The sequence below is a fragment of the Gouania willdenowi genome, chromosome 6 (genome assembly GCF_900634775.1).
Source record: "Gouania willdenowi chromosome 6, fGouWil2.1, whole genome shotgun sequence".
Lineage (NCBI taxonomy): Eukaryota > Metazoa > Chordata > Actinopteri > Blenniiformes > Gobiesocidae > Gouania > Gouania willdenowi.
In genome coordinates this window covers 24506259-24523784 of record NC_041049.1, presented here as the reverse complement: position 1 = coordinate 24523784, position 17526 = coordinate 24506259, and the positions used below count along the sequence as shown (strand labels likewise).

General features: G+C 38.3%; 1 protein-coding gene across 1 annotated transcript; it reads right to left on the bottom strand.

The window, feature by feature from the left end:
- Positions 1 to 869: 869 nt before the first annotated feature.
- Positions 870 to 17502, bottom strand: gdi2 (GDP dissociation inhibitor 2). The gene is made up of 10 exons (XM_028451293.1): positions 17359 to 17502; positions 5413 to 5520; positions 5221 to 5320; positions 4941 to 5075; positions 4651 to 4849; positions 4411 to 4542; positions 4188 to 4287; positions 2922 to 3093; positions 2186 to 2385; positions 870 to 1368 (listed from the first exon to the last, which is right to left on the bottom strand). Exons 1-10 carry the CDS (start codon positions 17401 to 17403, stop codon positions 1216 to 1218), a joined length of 1344 nt encoding a protein of 447 aa, XP_028307094.1. The 5' UTR covers positions 17404 to 17502; the 3' UTR covers positions 870 to 1215.
- Between the last annotated feature and the right edge of the window lie 24 nt (positions 17503 to 17526).

The window sequence follows — 17526 nt, the reverse complement described above, 5'->3', positions numbered from 1 at the left end:
AAATGTTTTCATAGGAATTAAATGTAACATGCACAACTCTGAGATAATTCTCATGTCAGATTTGACACTCAATGCTTTTGGTGCTCTACGATGCAACATCACGTCATGGGACATTTGATTATTTGTTAATATTTGTAGTTGATAGACTGCATTCCATGCCAGGATCAATGGCGTTACTATTGATCTGACCAAAGGCATCATAACAGTTCAAATGTAATATTCCTCAGACAGACAAAGCTGCTCTTCCCATAAATAGAAATGACTATAAAAAAATTAATGTACAGCACATTTTGAACTGGGTAGGTATAAAGGAGGCAACATGGTTTGATTATCTAAGTAGGAAGTAAAACTCATTTCAATCTTTTTGCATTTTCTAACTGATCAAAAGAAAAACAAGCACAACTTTTTTTTTTTTTTTACTTTGCAGTACAGAAATAATTTGAGCCCACAGTTTTATTTCAACTGTTGTTCAAAGCAGATACTATCAAAGGGCTCTGATCAACTCAATAACGCTGCAGTACACATTTGGTCCATAAGCATTTCCAGTGAACCAGTCTTGCCATTGCTCTGCGGTTAATGTTGAAGTCTTCCAATATTTGCAAAGTACATGAAGTTATATATGAACTGTGATTGGACAACTAGAGTTCACGCTGTCCAATGGATGATTAGGATGTTGGTTTGGGTCAGTTACACCTCAGCCCTGTCAGTATACTGTCAATAGCACAGACACACAAAGCCAAACCACTTCTCTCAGTATGACAGTAACAAGCCTGATATGCACAACCATACATATACAAAGTACATTTACACAATGGCAATACTCTACCCCCCACCCCACTCCCAAACTTACACACACACCCCCCCCCCACACACACACATCTGTAGGATACTGATCAGAAATCATCTTTTTATTTGGCATCTTTGGACTAACCATTACTTAACCAGGATGACTCAGAAGAATGCAGGGTGTTCATGTTTATCAGACAGTAAGTGCAACATCCACCTGTATGTCATCACACAACTAAAGCATTACATCCCATCCCTCATCCCTATTAACATTTCTGCAATCACACTTGTTATGCATCAGCATCACAGTATGAGCTGTATGCCCCCACCCAGACCACTAGGGTGTACATTTGTTTTGGGAGGATTTCTTTCTATTCTTTTAAGATTTGGTGGTGGACAGCATTGCCTTTGATGAGCAGGAGCAGCTCTTCATTCTGCAGCGTCACCAAAGATGTCCTGCTGCTTGCGCTCCATCTCAGTAAAGTCAAACTCTGTGCCGGTCATCCTTTGGTAGATGTTCTTGATATCATCGCAGGTGGTCTCAAAGTGAGTTGTGGCATCGTATGAGCGGGAGAGGAAGATCTATAAGCATGATTAAAACAGTGTTTATTGAAAAAAGCAGGGCACACAAACGGGAACAGAAACTCACATTTACTTTTATTTCAGAGCCATGAGTTCACCTCAATCCCAAAGTTCTCTTATTGTTACAAAGTGTTGCTGAATTAAACAGTTCCTTTCAGACATTTGAAAAATCTCATGTATGAATTTGAAGTTAAGTGGTCCAGTACGGTGGCCACACGCAACGTCACAGTATGCACAGTATGTTCACCACTCAGTCAAACATTTTGGCTCTTCCTGAATATTTCTGTCATTAACAGTATGAATAATAGATCCAGCCTTTTGAAAAAATATTTCTATGCAAATTGAATTCCTGGGTTCCAGAACAACTTTTCACAGCTTTCAGAAACATTTCTGCAGTCACAGTCTGACACAGCTCTGTAGCAGTGTAGAACTTCCTGTGATGTCTGTTACTGTCACAGATCACAAGCAGGGGTGGCAAACACGTTTACATGCACACGCAGAGGTGTAAAGAGTACTGATATATCCTACTCAAGTAGAAGTACTGTTACTGGATTTCAATTAATCCAGTAACATGTAATTCATACATAAAATATTCAAGTACACGTAAAAAGCAGCTCAATTATGTACCAATTATCTCTAGTGACATTAAATCCAACCATTTTTAAATTTGGGCTTTTGAAACTTAGTAAAGCAGTATGATATATTATTGTATGTTGGTAGCAACATGACCATGGAGAGCCTGCACTCAGTGTTTCATTAAAACTGATATTACAGAGAAAGTAAAGCAATGGTTCAGTTTTAAAGTTACTGGTCTTACCTGGCTATCAGTGCCACTATCAGTGGGTACCAACAGGTCAGAGATGCTGACAAACTTCTGGTCGATGGGCTCCAGCAGGTCCAGAGCAGGCTTAATCTCCTTCTCTGGGTTGTCCGTCTCCACTGTGGTGCTGGCAATAGCGATGTATTTACCCTGAGCTGCTACGTTGTGAGCAAAGGAAATCATGCAGACGTAGATATCTGTGAAGGGTGAATAAGGAGGTCAGTTTGTGGTGCCTTACTCTGGAAATATTAGGGCTGCTGGTTTCTACTGGTGCAGGGCGGTATACTGGTTCATACACAATACAATCAAGTGGGATTCAACATTCAGCACATGTGGGTAATAAGAGATTTGAAAGTGAAGAACATTTGATACATCCAGAGTTCATTTCTCTTATTTTCTCTTTACAAGAAAAAAATAAGAGAAATTTAAGAAAAAAATAAGAGAAATTTAAGAGAAGATTGTTGCACGACATGATTTAACTACCATCACATCACAAGTTGGGACACATTTGAGGCATTATGCTTTGTGTCACAAAATAAGTGATGTGTATTGAGCAAGCAGGAAAAAAAAAATAGTGTCATACTGAAACTTGTCTAATTTTGAAAAACAGAATTTTTTGTAGCACTAATTTCTATGACAATGTTTCCTGATGCGAGAAATAGCTAAATACATGAAAAAAATGTAATTTGTTTAGTGTCTCGTCACCAGTGAAGTGGACGCTGTGCTTCCTTACCGTGCTTCCTAGAGACTTGATTCTGGGGTATGATGATCTGGCACGAGTTGATGTCCCCAGTGTTCTGGATGGGATGGCTCAGGACGCAGATGACTCTGATCACCTGACCAATTTTCTTGGTGCGATCCTTAAAATAGCTGGGGTCACAGATCAGCTGTTTGCATCTTGCAATCTGTAGTAAACACGGGCAGAGAGCAATTATGACTATTAGAGCTGCTGCCATGGATACTTTTTAGAAATGTTTACTCAATTGATTCATTTTTTTAATAAATTAAAATTACTATTTGAAAGCAAAAAGGAATTTGACCACCAAAAAGGAAACAAGGTTATAATACAATGTATACAACATGACTGAAGTAAGGCCTCTAATCTACTGTGATCAGATGGAAAATGAAATTCGCTTCCTGATACTTTTTTAATTATTCAAATATTTTTTTCAGTGTCATGAGTGCCCATCATACTGATATTGTATATGCGCGCACATGAGCACGACCGAAATATGAATTTTTACTAAAAAAATAAATAAATTCATTTTTGTTTATTTTTGTTTTCAAAGTGAATGGACACGTTTTATTTGTTTATTGGATTATGTTAGGATTAGGGTAATAATCTCAGTACGGCGGTAAACTCAGTACATGACACTGGAATGATCTCTTGGTTCTGTGCATTTCTGTGCTGTATAAATATTAAATTAATGACAACAGTCAACTCCATTAAGCGTATTAAGCATGTCTAGCACGATTTCATGACGTTTAGAAGCCTGCCATGACATCTAATTAGGAAACAAAACAAAAACAAAATGTGTAAAATGACTAAATTAAGGAAACATAAATATGACTTGTATACCAATGTAAAAAACTACAACCACCAAAACTCTTTGAAAAACAAATTGTCAAGACAAGCATTTAACAACTATTTAGCACCAATAACAATAAATAATTACTTATTTTAGGAGAAATGTTTTAAAAAAAATCTCTATCAATTGAGTTGACAAACTTTTTAAAATCTAATCAGAATAACTCAAGAATACTGTAGGCCATTCAAATATGCTATTGTCTAAGAAAAAAAAATATAATCCTATGATGAAAACAATAACAACTTGACAGGAATGTAGGAGCAGCATTTGTATCACTGTTTAAACAAATATTTAAAATAAATAACTGGTAGGTTAAGCATCAGACCAGTGACACTAACAACTAAAAACAAAATACAGCAAATTGTTTTTTTAAAAACCCATGGTTTCAGTCCAATATTATGGAAGCTCACCTCTCCTTCAGACTTGACTCCGACCACCTTCCCATTCTCCACTATAATCTCCTCGATGGGCTTGTTTAACATGTATGTCCCGCCGTAAATGGCACTCAGTCTACAATAGTAAAAGTCATCCATTTACAGACTGTACTTTGAAATAAAACATAGTAGAACAGGTTTCTATTCCAAACATTGCCCATCATTGAAAATAAATGGATGAAAGGGAAGAATACCGTACCTAGCAAAGCCTTGTGGCAGCTCTCCCAGGCCGTACAGGGGATAAAGGTATGGACTCTTACCATATCTGGCAAGAGACTCGCTGTACAGCTTTATTCTGTTTATGGCCTCATTGCAAGGCAAATCCAGGTAACTGAGAGCAGAACAATAAAGACAATGTAAACACTGCTAAATTATTGTCTGATGGTTATTTGTGCAGAATAATCTGAAGTTTTTGTGACACAAATTAAAGTGAACTGACTCATCTGTGCGGTAGAGTGCCAGGGAGTGGCCAGTGAAGTCAATGACATCTTGGCCAAGCTTGAACTTCTGGAAAATACTCCTCATTGAGGTCTTATGGGGGTCGATGCCTTCCAAAGTCTTGGGGTCATTCTCATCAAAGTTAGCGACAAAGATCAAGAAGTTTCTAAATCGCCGCTTCTCAAATATGCCCATGAGACCTGTGGGAGGAGGAAGCAGAAACTGAGAAAAGCCTCGTACAGCTTTGCTTAGAAGCCATTGGATGCTACAAAGCAAAGTCATGTGACTTACTGGAAGACAGGGCCTCAGTCTCAGTGGAGGGGACCTTGAAAATCTTGCCTCCCTTGTACACATAGCTGCCTTCGATCACCTTAAAATCCAGGTAGCGTGTCACCTGCGTGATCAGGAGCATGCGCACCAGCTGACCTACAGCCAGCACACAGACCAATAAAGGGAGTCTTATTTTACTGCTGAAATTTACAGTGCATCAAAACTTAACCATGATGTCAGAATTTTGATTAGTGCATTAAAATGTTGTTTAAAGAAGAAAGGAACAATAATGGAAATATACCATTTGCCATAAGGAATTTAGGGACTAGATCCACGTTCCAATCCCGGCCTTTTCCCATGGACTCAGGAGGATTTCCAGGCAGGTTAAAGCGCTTGTAGAGCTAAATGAAGACAATGAATCCAAAACAACAGTTGTAGAAAATGGCATTTAAACCAATAAGCCAAACAAAAAATGAAAGGAAATACAACTTACATCTTCCAGTGGTGTAATGGAGGCGCTCTCTGCTCCGTAGTAAGGGTTACGGTCCATGTGCAGAACCTTTTTTCCCTTCACAGACATGATGCCTGATAGGATGCACTCCTTAAAAATCAGAACAGATCAGGATATATATATTAATACACAGGGATCACACCAGTCATACTCAGGCTATGAACATTTCCAATGTTAATCACACACAAAATAAACTATGTTCCTGTTTTAAACACGCTTACAAAGGACAGTTATAGTGTTACAAGGTAGTTACTTGCAAGTTTTAAATGTATATATAAGAGGATTTGAGTGTGAATGAGTAGCATTAAGACAGGACTGTATGGGTTGAAGAAAAAAAAACCCTAAGAATGTTCACTAAGTGGAATTCCCACAAATCTGTAACTTTATTACAATTACGTCATGGGCAGCATGCATCAGGCGACTAGCCAAATTCCAACAAAGATTTTACTCATTAAATGATGGAGGTTATGTACAGATGTCTTTTCTTTAAAACCGCTCAGCTCAGAAATGCTGTTTAACTCGTTTTTTTTGGTGAAGTTCCTTCAGGGTCACTGGGTGTCAACATCTAGTGCAAAGCACTGTGAGGAAAACCCCACAATCCAATAGAGGGTTTTCACCGATGTCACTTTCTGGGCAATAACCCAGATGTGCATGTTGGAGGTATGCGGATGTTGACACTACATAGTGGAGGCTCACAGATGTGTACTCTGTGATGGATAAATCACAGAAAAGCTCCTCAAAATGCATTATAGATGAAAAGGCATACAGGGAAGGACTTGGTCCGCAGGAAAGGGCACGGTATTTGGAAAAAATACAGTTTATTGATGGTGCAGATCCATACGAGTCGGCTTCCTCATCTTGGATCAATGACGACCCGGAAAATCTTCCATCTATTATGTATCCTGATATCGTCAACTACCTGGATTTCATCAAGCCATACACAGCGGAAGACCTTAAATCTTATAGAAGTTTGGAGGTCGGGTCGGCTGTAGAGACTCACGTTAGCAACGGATATACTGTATATCAGCAGATAACTCAGTCAGTTCTAATAATTTCACAGTGAACCTGCAGCAAAGTTACTGTAAAATAGTACACGACCGCCAGGAAATCTTAGATTTAGGCAAATCAAACAGTTGTAGACTACTCTGAACCTTCAGCCTTGAATTGCTACAGCGACTACATCCAGTGGCCTGTGAAGCAGCGGAGCCTCGTACCAGCGGTGTCCGCCAGCGGAGGAGATGTAAGAGGTGTGATCGGGAGCAAGAGTGGGGCTAGCAACCAAACTAAAAGCTAATCCTCAGAGAACGCCGCTTCCTTCCATCCTGTGTTCTAATACCCGCTCCCTGGACAACAAACTGGACTACCTGAAGCTGGATTTAAATGCAAGACGGGAGATGAGGGTGGCGGTGTTTGCATATACACCAATAACAACTAATGCAACAACGGTGAGCTAGTCTCTTGTCACTGCTCTCCTGATGTAGAACTACTGACTATAAAATGCAGACATTGTTTCTCCCTGATCTGTTATAACTTTTGGCAGTCTATAAAACTCCACGTTTTTCACAGTCTGACCGATTCGTACAGCCAAAACATGGCAATAGTTTACAATTTCCTCTAAAAATTAAGGATTTGCTTGTTTGTGTGCTGTTTGTAAACCTGCTGCTTATCTCCAAAATGGCGACTTCTGGGTTGATGACGTGCAGTGAAAACCCTCTATACACCGCCATGTAAACTTACTGACAGATGTTGAACCTATAGCCTGCAGACCATAACTCTGATGGAGTGTACTCCGTTTATGTACACATGCACGTTTCATTTGTGACATGCCAGAGTAAGTTAAACAGCCTGACAAGTTTACATTAACAACATGTAATAAAAAAGTTGCACACAACCAACCTGATAAATGATTCTCAAAATAAACATGTAGCATAGGGTGTTTATCAAACAGAGCTAGGGTTTAGTAACGTATTCATGCCATCAAGTCTTAAGTATTCTGATTTTATCCAAGCACTTACAATCAGACTTTTGTTCTGAAGCAATAAAATAATAAACATGGAAAATGTGTCTAATTTCAAATAAAATAAATTAGCTTCCATGTGGAATTAATACCAGCCTTAAGCGCACAGCCAGCAGTTCGGCTGCTGATGTGAAGGGCCTGTTTTTCCTTTTGAAAATATCCCAAATTCTGTTTCAGGGTTTACCCTTTTCCAGCAAGGAATATTCAAAACTTTGAATAGGCATCAGTTATTGTAATTAAACAGGAAACTGATGTTGATATTTTATATGATGCTAAAATAGATTTTCCCAACTATATTCAACATCTCCATGAAGGGCCAACCTTGACTTTAAAAAAATTAACTATAAAGATTCCAGGAATTTTAGAACTCTACTTAAAGCGTTCTATTTTTTTAATTGTATTATTTTGAATGGATGATAATATATATTTTTGGATATGATAGTTATTTAAAATGAATGTGTGTAAAATAGCGATATGGAGAGCACTAATAGCTGATCCTAGCTTGTAATGCTACAGAACAGAAATAAATGCACTCTCCATCCATGTTGTCTCAATGCAGAGTGAGTGAGTCGTTTATTTTCAAAGGCATGCAGTTTGTGTGAGACGCAGACACGAGAGAAGTAGTAAAAGCAGCAACACCTAAAGCTCTTATTTCAATCTAAAAAAACCAGAGTCTGATGAAAAACATTGTAGCTCAAAACGTCCAGTTCGTGCAATAAATGCAAATATTTGGAGCCCCGGAGTGTGCGAGAAGTCTTTCTATTCTCTCATAAAAAAAATGTCCTGCAACCAAAGGAAAACACTGATCCAGAGTACAGTGAGCCAGTTCATTGAGTTCAATAATTAACCTGCTATAAACCCCATAAAAACAAGGGCCATCACAGTCACAATAAACTTATCCAAGGACAGTCACATGAAAAACAGTGTCAGTGGCTAAAATTTGACTTAAAATGATAACAAATATGTTTCTCATTTTCAATCTACTAAATGCAAAAGATAATAATGGTACGAAAAACTAAAAGTACCTTTGATCGTCAGTTTCATTTGTTGAAGCAATTTGGACAGAAGTGGCGAATATTTACGAGAAGCAAGGCACCATTGCCCCATTTACATCGGTTTAGTCCTGGACTCGGTGTGAATGGGCAGAGGTCATGTGATGATTTTATCACCTTGGTTCTGCTCGGTTTGTGATCAAAGCACAACTTGTGATCCGCTCCAAACAGCCTCTGGTGCAGTTGCATGAGCTAACCACTTGAGGAGACTTCTCGAGGCAGCAAAACAGAAACCCTGAAAAAAACCACTCTCAACAATGGGTAAAGCCAAACGCTTAGGAGTGAGCAGACACTTCTGCCTTCTCAATTTGTTCTTTCACAACATTCAACAATAGAGCAGCAACAAGCTGCCGTGCTTTTGGTGGTTTTATTTCCCCATTTTGCGCCAGTGTCAGCTCTACCGACTACCCACAATACCGCCCGCTCCATCTCATCGCCAATAGGTCCTGTGTTTGATCCGCTGCGCGAGCGCTTGTGTTCACGGCACTCCTAATCGGTCTAAGCTTCAATTGGAAACACACCAAGATCGGCAAAAACATCCTCTCTAGAATTCACCTGTTTGATCCACTTTAGACTTTGTTTGCGTGTTCACACAGCCCAAGCAAGGTGGACTATCCAAGCAAACAATTCCCAGAGTATTTTAATCACTCTAGAATCTGTCAGTGTGAATGCACTCTGAGTAATGTTTGAGAGAATGAAGCATAATTGTCTAGGAGCTAAAAAGTAACATTTGGTGGCTTGAGGACTTCTCTCCAACATCTTAATGCTTTGGCCTAACTTGGAAAATCCTCTACAGGAGTGGTCTGCAACGGACAGCAAAGAAACCCAAAAACAGTAACGTAAAAAAAAATTTAAAAAATGGGTACATCTGTGTCTGTCTGTTGGGGAAGTGTGGAAGGCGTGTGTTGTGCTAGTTATGTGATTTTAGTTACATTGAAGATTGTCAGTGAGTAGGTGCGTCTGTCCTTCGAGTCCAGCTACATGTCTGAGAACGCCTGTAATTAGTTGTTATTAGCAGTCTAAGTTATGTTTGGCTGTAGATCGGTATCAGTTTGGTGTGGACATAGGCTTATGTGCTGCCTGTTCTTGTGGGTTGGTCAGTCGCTGTTTAAAGGGACAGCGTGTGTTTCTGTTTGTTTTGACTCAATCAGCATCACGGCCTAGACTGACAGTTACCGGAAGTGAGCCTGAGCAGGGACATTCAGCCTGTACTGGTTCACCCCAAAAAAAAAAAAATATTAAAATGTAATGTTTAAAAACAATGAAGGGCTATTAATATAATAAATCGGTGTTTTAAAATGTATAAAACACTAAACAAAAACTTTAAGGTTGTAAAGTTTTTCAAAATGTAAAATGTGATATGTGCCAGGATGAAACTTAAGTATGAGAAATTACACAGCAATATTTATACTAAATTAAATTTCATAGCACTTACAATTACTGCATGGAAGTTGTTCGTATGTGCAAATCAGGCATTTATGTGTCTGCTTTATTTATTTTTTAATAATTATTTTAGTATCTAAGGTGTTTCAGCACTGGATGATGAACAGAAAAGACAAGTCTTAAATCATGGTTTACATTAAGCTGTGTAGTGTCTCATAGGGCTGGGCAAAAAATTAATTTAATCAATTAATCGAATTTGTAGATAATTTTGTTTTTGGCACATTTGAGTTTTAAAAAAAAAAAAAGAAAAAAAAAAAGAAATTTAATACATTTTTTCTCCACCAGTTTTTTCAGACTTTTTTGTGTTCCCATGTGAGCTAGCCCCATCTTTGTTTACATTTGTTTACCCTTTGAGTAGGTTATATGTGTGCCACAGGCATGTTTAATTTTTTATTCACACTATGCTGAGATGCTGAGGGAAGAGTTTATTATTTTTTTAATCGTAATGTTATGTTGTAAAATATGCAGTTATCTGATTTCTTAATCAGAAAATTTAAGCTACTGTGTGCTTATGCACTTTTGCTTAAACCTGGGTTAAAGCTTGAAATAGTTTAATGACAGAGCCTCATTTACTTTTTATTTTGGGATTGTTCTATTCATTTCAACTCTTGAGGACATTCACAGCAATAAAGTTGCACTTTTGACAATATATCTGATGTCTGCAGTCATTTTTAAATGCATTAAAAAAACAAAATCTAATCTCGAATTTTTTCAAAAAACAAAAAAACAAATCTGAATTTTTTTTTAGGCAAAAATCAACCAGCCCTAGTGTCTCATATACAAACATTTCTAGCAGTCAAATCTCATTTCAAGGAGGTGTATTTTCTTATTACTGTATTTTTGTTCTTTGGCCTAGTCAGTAAACTAGACCAACTCCCACTCTTTGTTGTAGTTTAGATTAAGGTGCAACGATTAGTCGACGATGTCAAAAATCAATAACAGAATTAGTCACCGACAAATGTAATTGTCGGTTACGTCATCACTGTCTTTTTCAAGCTGTGGACGGAGTTGAACATTATTTTTCATGAGTGGATCATCTCACCTTCTATATATATTTGCTCAGAGCTGTATGCTGCACATTACGCCCTCAATTTAGCCAAGAACTCCCCTAAAAAACTTGTTCCACGGGCCAAATTTGCCTCCAAGTCTTTTGTCAACAACTTGTTTTCTGGAGCGGAGCACCGTTAAAGGGAGCTCCACTCCAAATATCAGCCCATGAAAAATAGATAGGTCTGTGAGTCAGCAGCTATTGTAGCCTTTTTTAATGTGTTAATGATATTACTGAAGCACATTCGAGTGTTGATATATTCATTCTAATTTGTATTTGTAAGGAACATGTTTACACTTTAGGTTGGGAATAGTTTTATTTATTTATTTATAGTTTTTATTTATCGTAGGTTTTGTTGTTGCCGTTACTCATTTTAGGAAGCACTGCTTATGCTACTTCTCAGAACAGCATGAAAAGCATAGTTTGATGATTACTGACCTTCCCCTAAACAAGCCACACTACGGAACTCACTCACATGCTGTCCCTTATGTGAGAAAAAGCCAAAAGTGGCACATATTGTGCAGCCGTTAGTTAATAAATGTGGTGGGTGGCATTTTGCATCAGATAAATGTAACTCTGGATGGTAAAGTTCTGGTAGGGCTAATCAATTAATGGAAATTTGATTACAATTACGATTATTACACTCAATGATTACAAAAATAACATAACCAAGAAAAAACTTATTAAAAATTATATATATATATATATATATATATATATTTTTTTTTTTTTTTTTTTCATATGTTTTATTCGCTAAATAAAATAAACCCACTATTTCGGACATCTACTAATAATAAAGCTTGGCACACATGTTATTAATACTAACTTTGAGTTGTTTAATCCACGCACATGCAAGCTCGTACCCTCCGCCCCGCTCCTCTCAAAGCCAAAGCTAGCCTGCAGGCTAACACAAGGAAAGTTGTTGCAAGTGGTCTTGAAACATGGCAGGAGAAACGCAGAAAAAACACTTGGTAAACAAGCAAGGCAAGTCAAATTCTCTTATATGGGGACACTTTGGGTTTGATGATGAAGACACATCATGTGCAAGAAGTGTTTAGTTTTAAGCAAAGGTGAACATATTTGATTTTAGTGTTTGAAGGATTTTATTAATGTTTAAAGAATGTTTTTTTTGTACAAAAAATAAATCACTTTTTGGTTGGCAAATAATCGTTTTAATAATCGTGATTTCAAATATGACTAAAATAATCGTGATATTTTTTCTATAATCGAGCAGTCCTAGTTTCTGGTAAGACTTTATTTGAAATTAAATTAGAGATTTATATCGTATATTGCCATTTTGAGAAATAATGTCCAAACCATAGACTGGTAGAGTATGCAGATTACTATTTTTATATCAAGTATTTATTTACTTTTACTGTCAGATATTGGGGGTGGGGGTTCAAGCGGCTTGTTTACATGAACTCTGCTGTCATCCTAATGTTCTCACCAAAGTCCATTAAATAATCTGACTAAACCTAGGGGCGTGTGATGTGACGAATTTAGATCATGAAGGATTTGAATGTGACAAGGATCTGCCAAAGCATGGAGGTCAAAGAACCGGTTATAGTGCGCATTTTATCCCTCACGGTGCCTTGTCTGTGCCATATATCTGTGTGCCCATACACAGCACATCCAAAGGTTTTTTTTCCCGGCCAAATCACACATTTTGCTATTCCAGCTCATGTCAGCACTACAGACACATTGAGGAATCAATCAGAGTAGAGGTACGCGCCACTCTCACCGCCATATCACCCAGGCCTAGTGTAACTGAAGCAGTCATGTTTATCTTGCAACAGATATGATCCTCTAAACTATGGTAAATGTAGGGTTAAAAATAAACACTTAAAATAGGATTTTAATAAACTTTATTGCGTTACCTCAAAACCAAATGAAAGTCACTAAACTAATACAATGTCAACATTTTTGTTTATTGTTAATTGTACTTGGAGCAAGTTTGCTAAATTGTTTACATAAATTAAAATAATTGAAAAGTACCTTGACTTAAATAATCTGATGTTTTCCAGGTAAATAACTTGCCAAATAGTAAGTGCTAAAATTGTGAAGAAAAAAAAATGTGATTAATTAATTTCCATTTTGCCCACCCCTAACTAAACCCTTGGCTGATGTACATCTAAGCTGGATCTCTAGTAGAGATAAAATCATGTCTCTAGAGCTTTTGCAGAAGCAGTAAAATAGTAAAACCAGGAATCCTACAAGTTCTAAAAAAAATATGAGTCAGAAACGAAGACTAACGCAGGTCGTCCAAGGTGCCACACATCAGCCCCAGACCAGAAACTAAAGCAACATGCTGGTTTTGACAATTTTGCAGCTGGGTTGGTTCTTTTAAAAGAAAAAAGAGGTAAACTTGAGTAGTAGTGTCAAACTTTGGGTTTTAAAAAAAAAAAAAAGGAAGGAGGAAAATATAGATTCACTTCTGTAAATGTTTAGCTGGTGACTACACACTTTATGCCACTACATTAACTCTGCAGCTCAAGTCCAACATACAAATCACGTGAGAAGCTTTAAAATCAGGCGAGAATGTCAGCGCAGCAGTTTCAGGAGTCCTGAAAGACAGTCGTGTCAAAGCTAAAAATCACTATTCCTGCTTTGTGTTCTGTACATTTTAGTGATTATTTTATAATTAACTTGTTCAGTGGCAGCCATTATCAGATTCTACCCCTCTCAGTGCCAGCCGTTTTAGAGCATTTTGACTGATTTTTAAAGACTCACAGAATATTTTGTTCTATGACAAACTGAAATCTGAAAGAATAGACTACTTTCATCGGAAAAAAATAATTTTGTTTCTAGCTTGTTTCGCTCTTCCGTAATCAGCAGTTGAATAGAGGCAAGTTTCACACAAATCACCAGTTTGTGACAAAAAGCTGAGAAAAATGGCTTTTTTTGAAAAAATCTATTAGTGACTTTGAAGCAATTTTTTATTGCTTTAGGGACACCTCAACGTTAGTTTCCTTCTATAAAACTACAAAAACAACACTGAGACGAGGCTTTTGATGTCAAAATTGTTATTAATTTGATATCTATGTCAGAGTTGAATGGAATTCTTACTGTATTTTGGCATTCCTCCAAGCCTCTCCCCCCGTCATTCTCCACACACGCAACTTCCTCCTCATCCCGGATATGCTGAGTGTCACCGCTTGCCCTGTTTTTTTTTTTTTGTTTTCTCTTACCATCACGACACACTCAATAGTCCACTTAGTTCCACACATGCTCTGGTTGAGTGTGAGCTGCTGGGAACTTCAGCATCAACTCTCATAGCACCATTTATTTTCTGTCTCATAAACTCTTTTCCTCTCCCTCTGAGCTCTGCCCATCATGGGTGATCTCTCATCCAAAGGTGCGCTGCTACCACCTACATGTCACCAGTTGGTCACTACATCAACAGTGACCTGGAGCACGTAGAGCATGGAGTGCGTAGGCTCAACCAGGACCATCAGGATACTGTGTCTCAGATGGAAGTAAATGGGAGAAGATGAAGATGCCACACTGTCTCCTAGCCACCCCAGCCAAAAAACACAATTCACGTCTATAGACGTGAATGGTACTCTACGTTACTAAACCAAATAATGTCTATAGACGTGAATGACACGCAATGAGTTAATGGTTCACCATCCTGCCAAACTCTTGTACACATGGACATAATTAAGAGTGAAACAAGTAAAAAAAAAAAAAAAACTTGCAGCAGTTGGTAAAATTTGGAGAAGAATACAAAAGCATTTCAGTAACAGGTTAAGCCAGGCACAGCACAGACACCAAAAACGTACCACTGATCCAGATGAGGAAGATGTGTAAAACGTCTTCATCATACCACAACTATTTGGCCCCTGGTTTTCACTGCCTGGTACAGTGACACTGTGCTTTGGTAGTTTATTTCAGTGTAAATATAGTTCCGCACACTACATCAAACCACATCCTGTATCGTAAAATAGCAAGGGCCACTTGACCCTCAATTTAGTCAAGAATGCCCCCAAAAACCTTGTTCGAAAGGCCAAAATTGCCCTCAAGTTTTTGGTAATCAACTTATTATCCTTTTGCGTGAGCTCCAGGGTGCACCCTGTTGCCGTTGCCCCTCCCACACCATACACACAGGCAGCGCTGCTCACATCACAGCCTACCTGTAGCTGCCATGCAACGATACGTCATGGACCACTACTTGGTTAAGACCAGACTCACACCCAACAAAGTGAACCAGTCCAAGTTCCTCCACCAGATCCACCCAAAATTCCCGCAAACACGTTGATAAATTTGTCAGCAACAATTATGAATGTCAGCAACAATTATGAATGTCAGCAACAATTATGAATTGGAAACTCGACTAAAGCGTGCCAAGCTAACCCACCGAAACACAAGACTGGGCTAGGAACTAATGCTAACCACTTCATAAAAAGAAGAGAAAGTAAAAAGTACATGCCTTACTGTCATCAAACCACAGAGGGTGACTGATTTAAGATTTAAAACTTTTATGGAAGGCTGAAAGCTAACATGGAAATGTTAGCATTAAACTAACATCACTGAATTAATCCATCTCAACAATATTTTTAATCATATTTCACATGTTTACAAGACAAAGCTGGTCCCATTAGACAGTATTGTAACTATTGTGATCAATGTGTAATGTGGTGAAACACCAAAATATCCTGTTAGTACTGCTCTCAGTAGATTAATGATTAAATCATCAGCCTGATCTGGTTTAATTAGAGGAAAACAGATATAACTGATTATCAGATATAAAATAAACAAGATTCAGCAGCAGTGGTTTATAATAAACAGTAAAAACACAATTGGAGTTATCTGTGCTTTTCATTTTTAATGTGTAATTGCTATTACTGAAGCAGATTCTAGTGTTGGTGCATTCAATTTCATTTGTGTTTGTAAGGAAGCGGCTTACGCTTTAAGTTGGGAAATTGTTTAAGGTTTTTTTTCTGTAATATTCACAGGCTCCTAAGATGGAAAAAAAACCCATAGTTTCCCTACATCTCTCTTCTCTTTCTGTAATAGATACTGTCCAACTTCTCTCTGAAAATGAAACGGTGTGCTTTTCATTTATTTGCATTGGAAGAAGCTATTGTGAAATGGCCCCCATAATATTTTCCTAATTTCACACCCTGGTGTACGTAGTCTTACTTTGAGCAAGCACAAAACCCACTGCAGTTTGTAAAACTTGGTGAAGAATACAAAAGCATTTCAGTAACCTGTTAAGCCAGGCACACCACAGACACCAATAAAGGAACCACCGATCCAGATGAGGAAGATATTAAAAATGTCTTTATCTCACCTCAACTATTTGGTGATTGGTGTTCTGTGCTGTGGTGTGATGGTTTAATTCCAGTGTGATTATAGTTCCTCACACTATGTAAAACCACACCCAAATGTTTAGCTGCTACACCAACCTTATGTTCACTGAAATACTGCTTTAGCATTCTGGCAAAAGCAACAACAAAAACCCTAGTCAAATGTGGAACTAATTTTTTGAAGTCAATACATTATTGTTGGGTGTTTACGGACTAAAAGTGCAGGAGAGTAGACTAAGTTGACAGGAAGCTGCTTGTTGGCCTGGCTAAATCTTTCCAGTCATCACGGGACTTCCGTGACTTGCTTCAGCTCCACAGCCTGACACAGAATGAGCCATTTAAAGGAGTTAGTTAGAACTATGAATGCTGACAGTGACAGTTTTAACAGGATCATAAAGCACTAACCTCACTTCTAGCAGCTCACCTTCATTAGGTGTGATACGGACACCACATATAATCAATTTTAATCGTTATGCTACGACTCACACAATCTTTACAATAAAAATTCAGTCAGATGAGGGGTGTAGCTTCAACATAGTTTACTAAACTATGCACACGGGGCGTTAGAAAACTCCCAACAACTGAGGATTGATAGTAAAACAGTCCAAATATCAGCAACAACACTGGAATAATCACAGGTTAGCAATAGGTGGCTAACCTAGTTATCAAGTGACGCGTCAACGGGATTAATTGAGAGGCTGAGACAGCCTTTGCTGGCTAATTAGCTAGCATTAGCCCACTCATTGCTCCTTTATATTTTATAAGCAATTTAAGTCATTCTAAATACAGTGCTTGGGTAGTATATAACTATATATATCGCTGTGGTGGTAGCGTTAGGTGTATAGATAACACATAAACAAGGAATACACTAGCAGAGTAGGTGTTAATCTTCTGAGCGCACACTGCTACCCTTTAGCGTCTATGCTTAGAGTGCCGCTGCTCAGTTAGCATCTAAGCTAGCTACCTAGCCCAGCTTATTAGGCCCAGTTAGCCGTGAGCCGCTGACTAACAGGTTGTAGCCGCATTAAGCGCTGCGTGTGTACTCGCTCTCTCTCTCACCGTGAGCCCGGTGCCCAGCACGATAACATCGTATTCTTCATTCATTTTTCCGAGTCTCGGCTCTTCTGCTTCGGGTGCAAAGGAAACGAAAATGGAGATCGAACCGAAGTGAAGAAAGGTTGGAGCTCCGTGTCAGGCGGAAGGCGGGACTTCAGCCTGTCAATCACA

Excerpts from the sequence above, each read along its gene's own strand:
- gdi2 (XM_028451293.1), bottom strand. The coding sequence starts at position 17,403 with ATGAATGAAGAATACGATGTTATCGTGCTGGGCACCGGGCTCACG. Across the intron at positions 3,094-4,187 it reads GAGTCAAGTCTGAAGGAGAG|ATTGCAAGATGCAAACAGCT; the intron begins GTGAGCTTCCAT and ends TGTTTACTACAG. Across the intron at positions 1,369-2,185 it reads ATAGTGGCACTGATAGCCAG|ATCTTCCTCTCCCGCTCATA; the intron begins GTAAGACCAGTA and ends TCATGCTTATAG.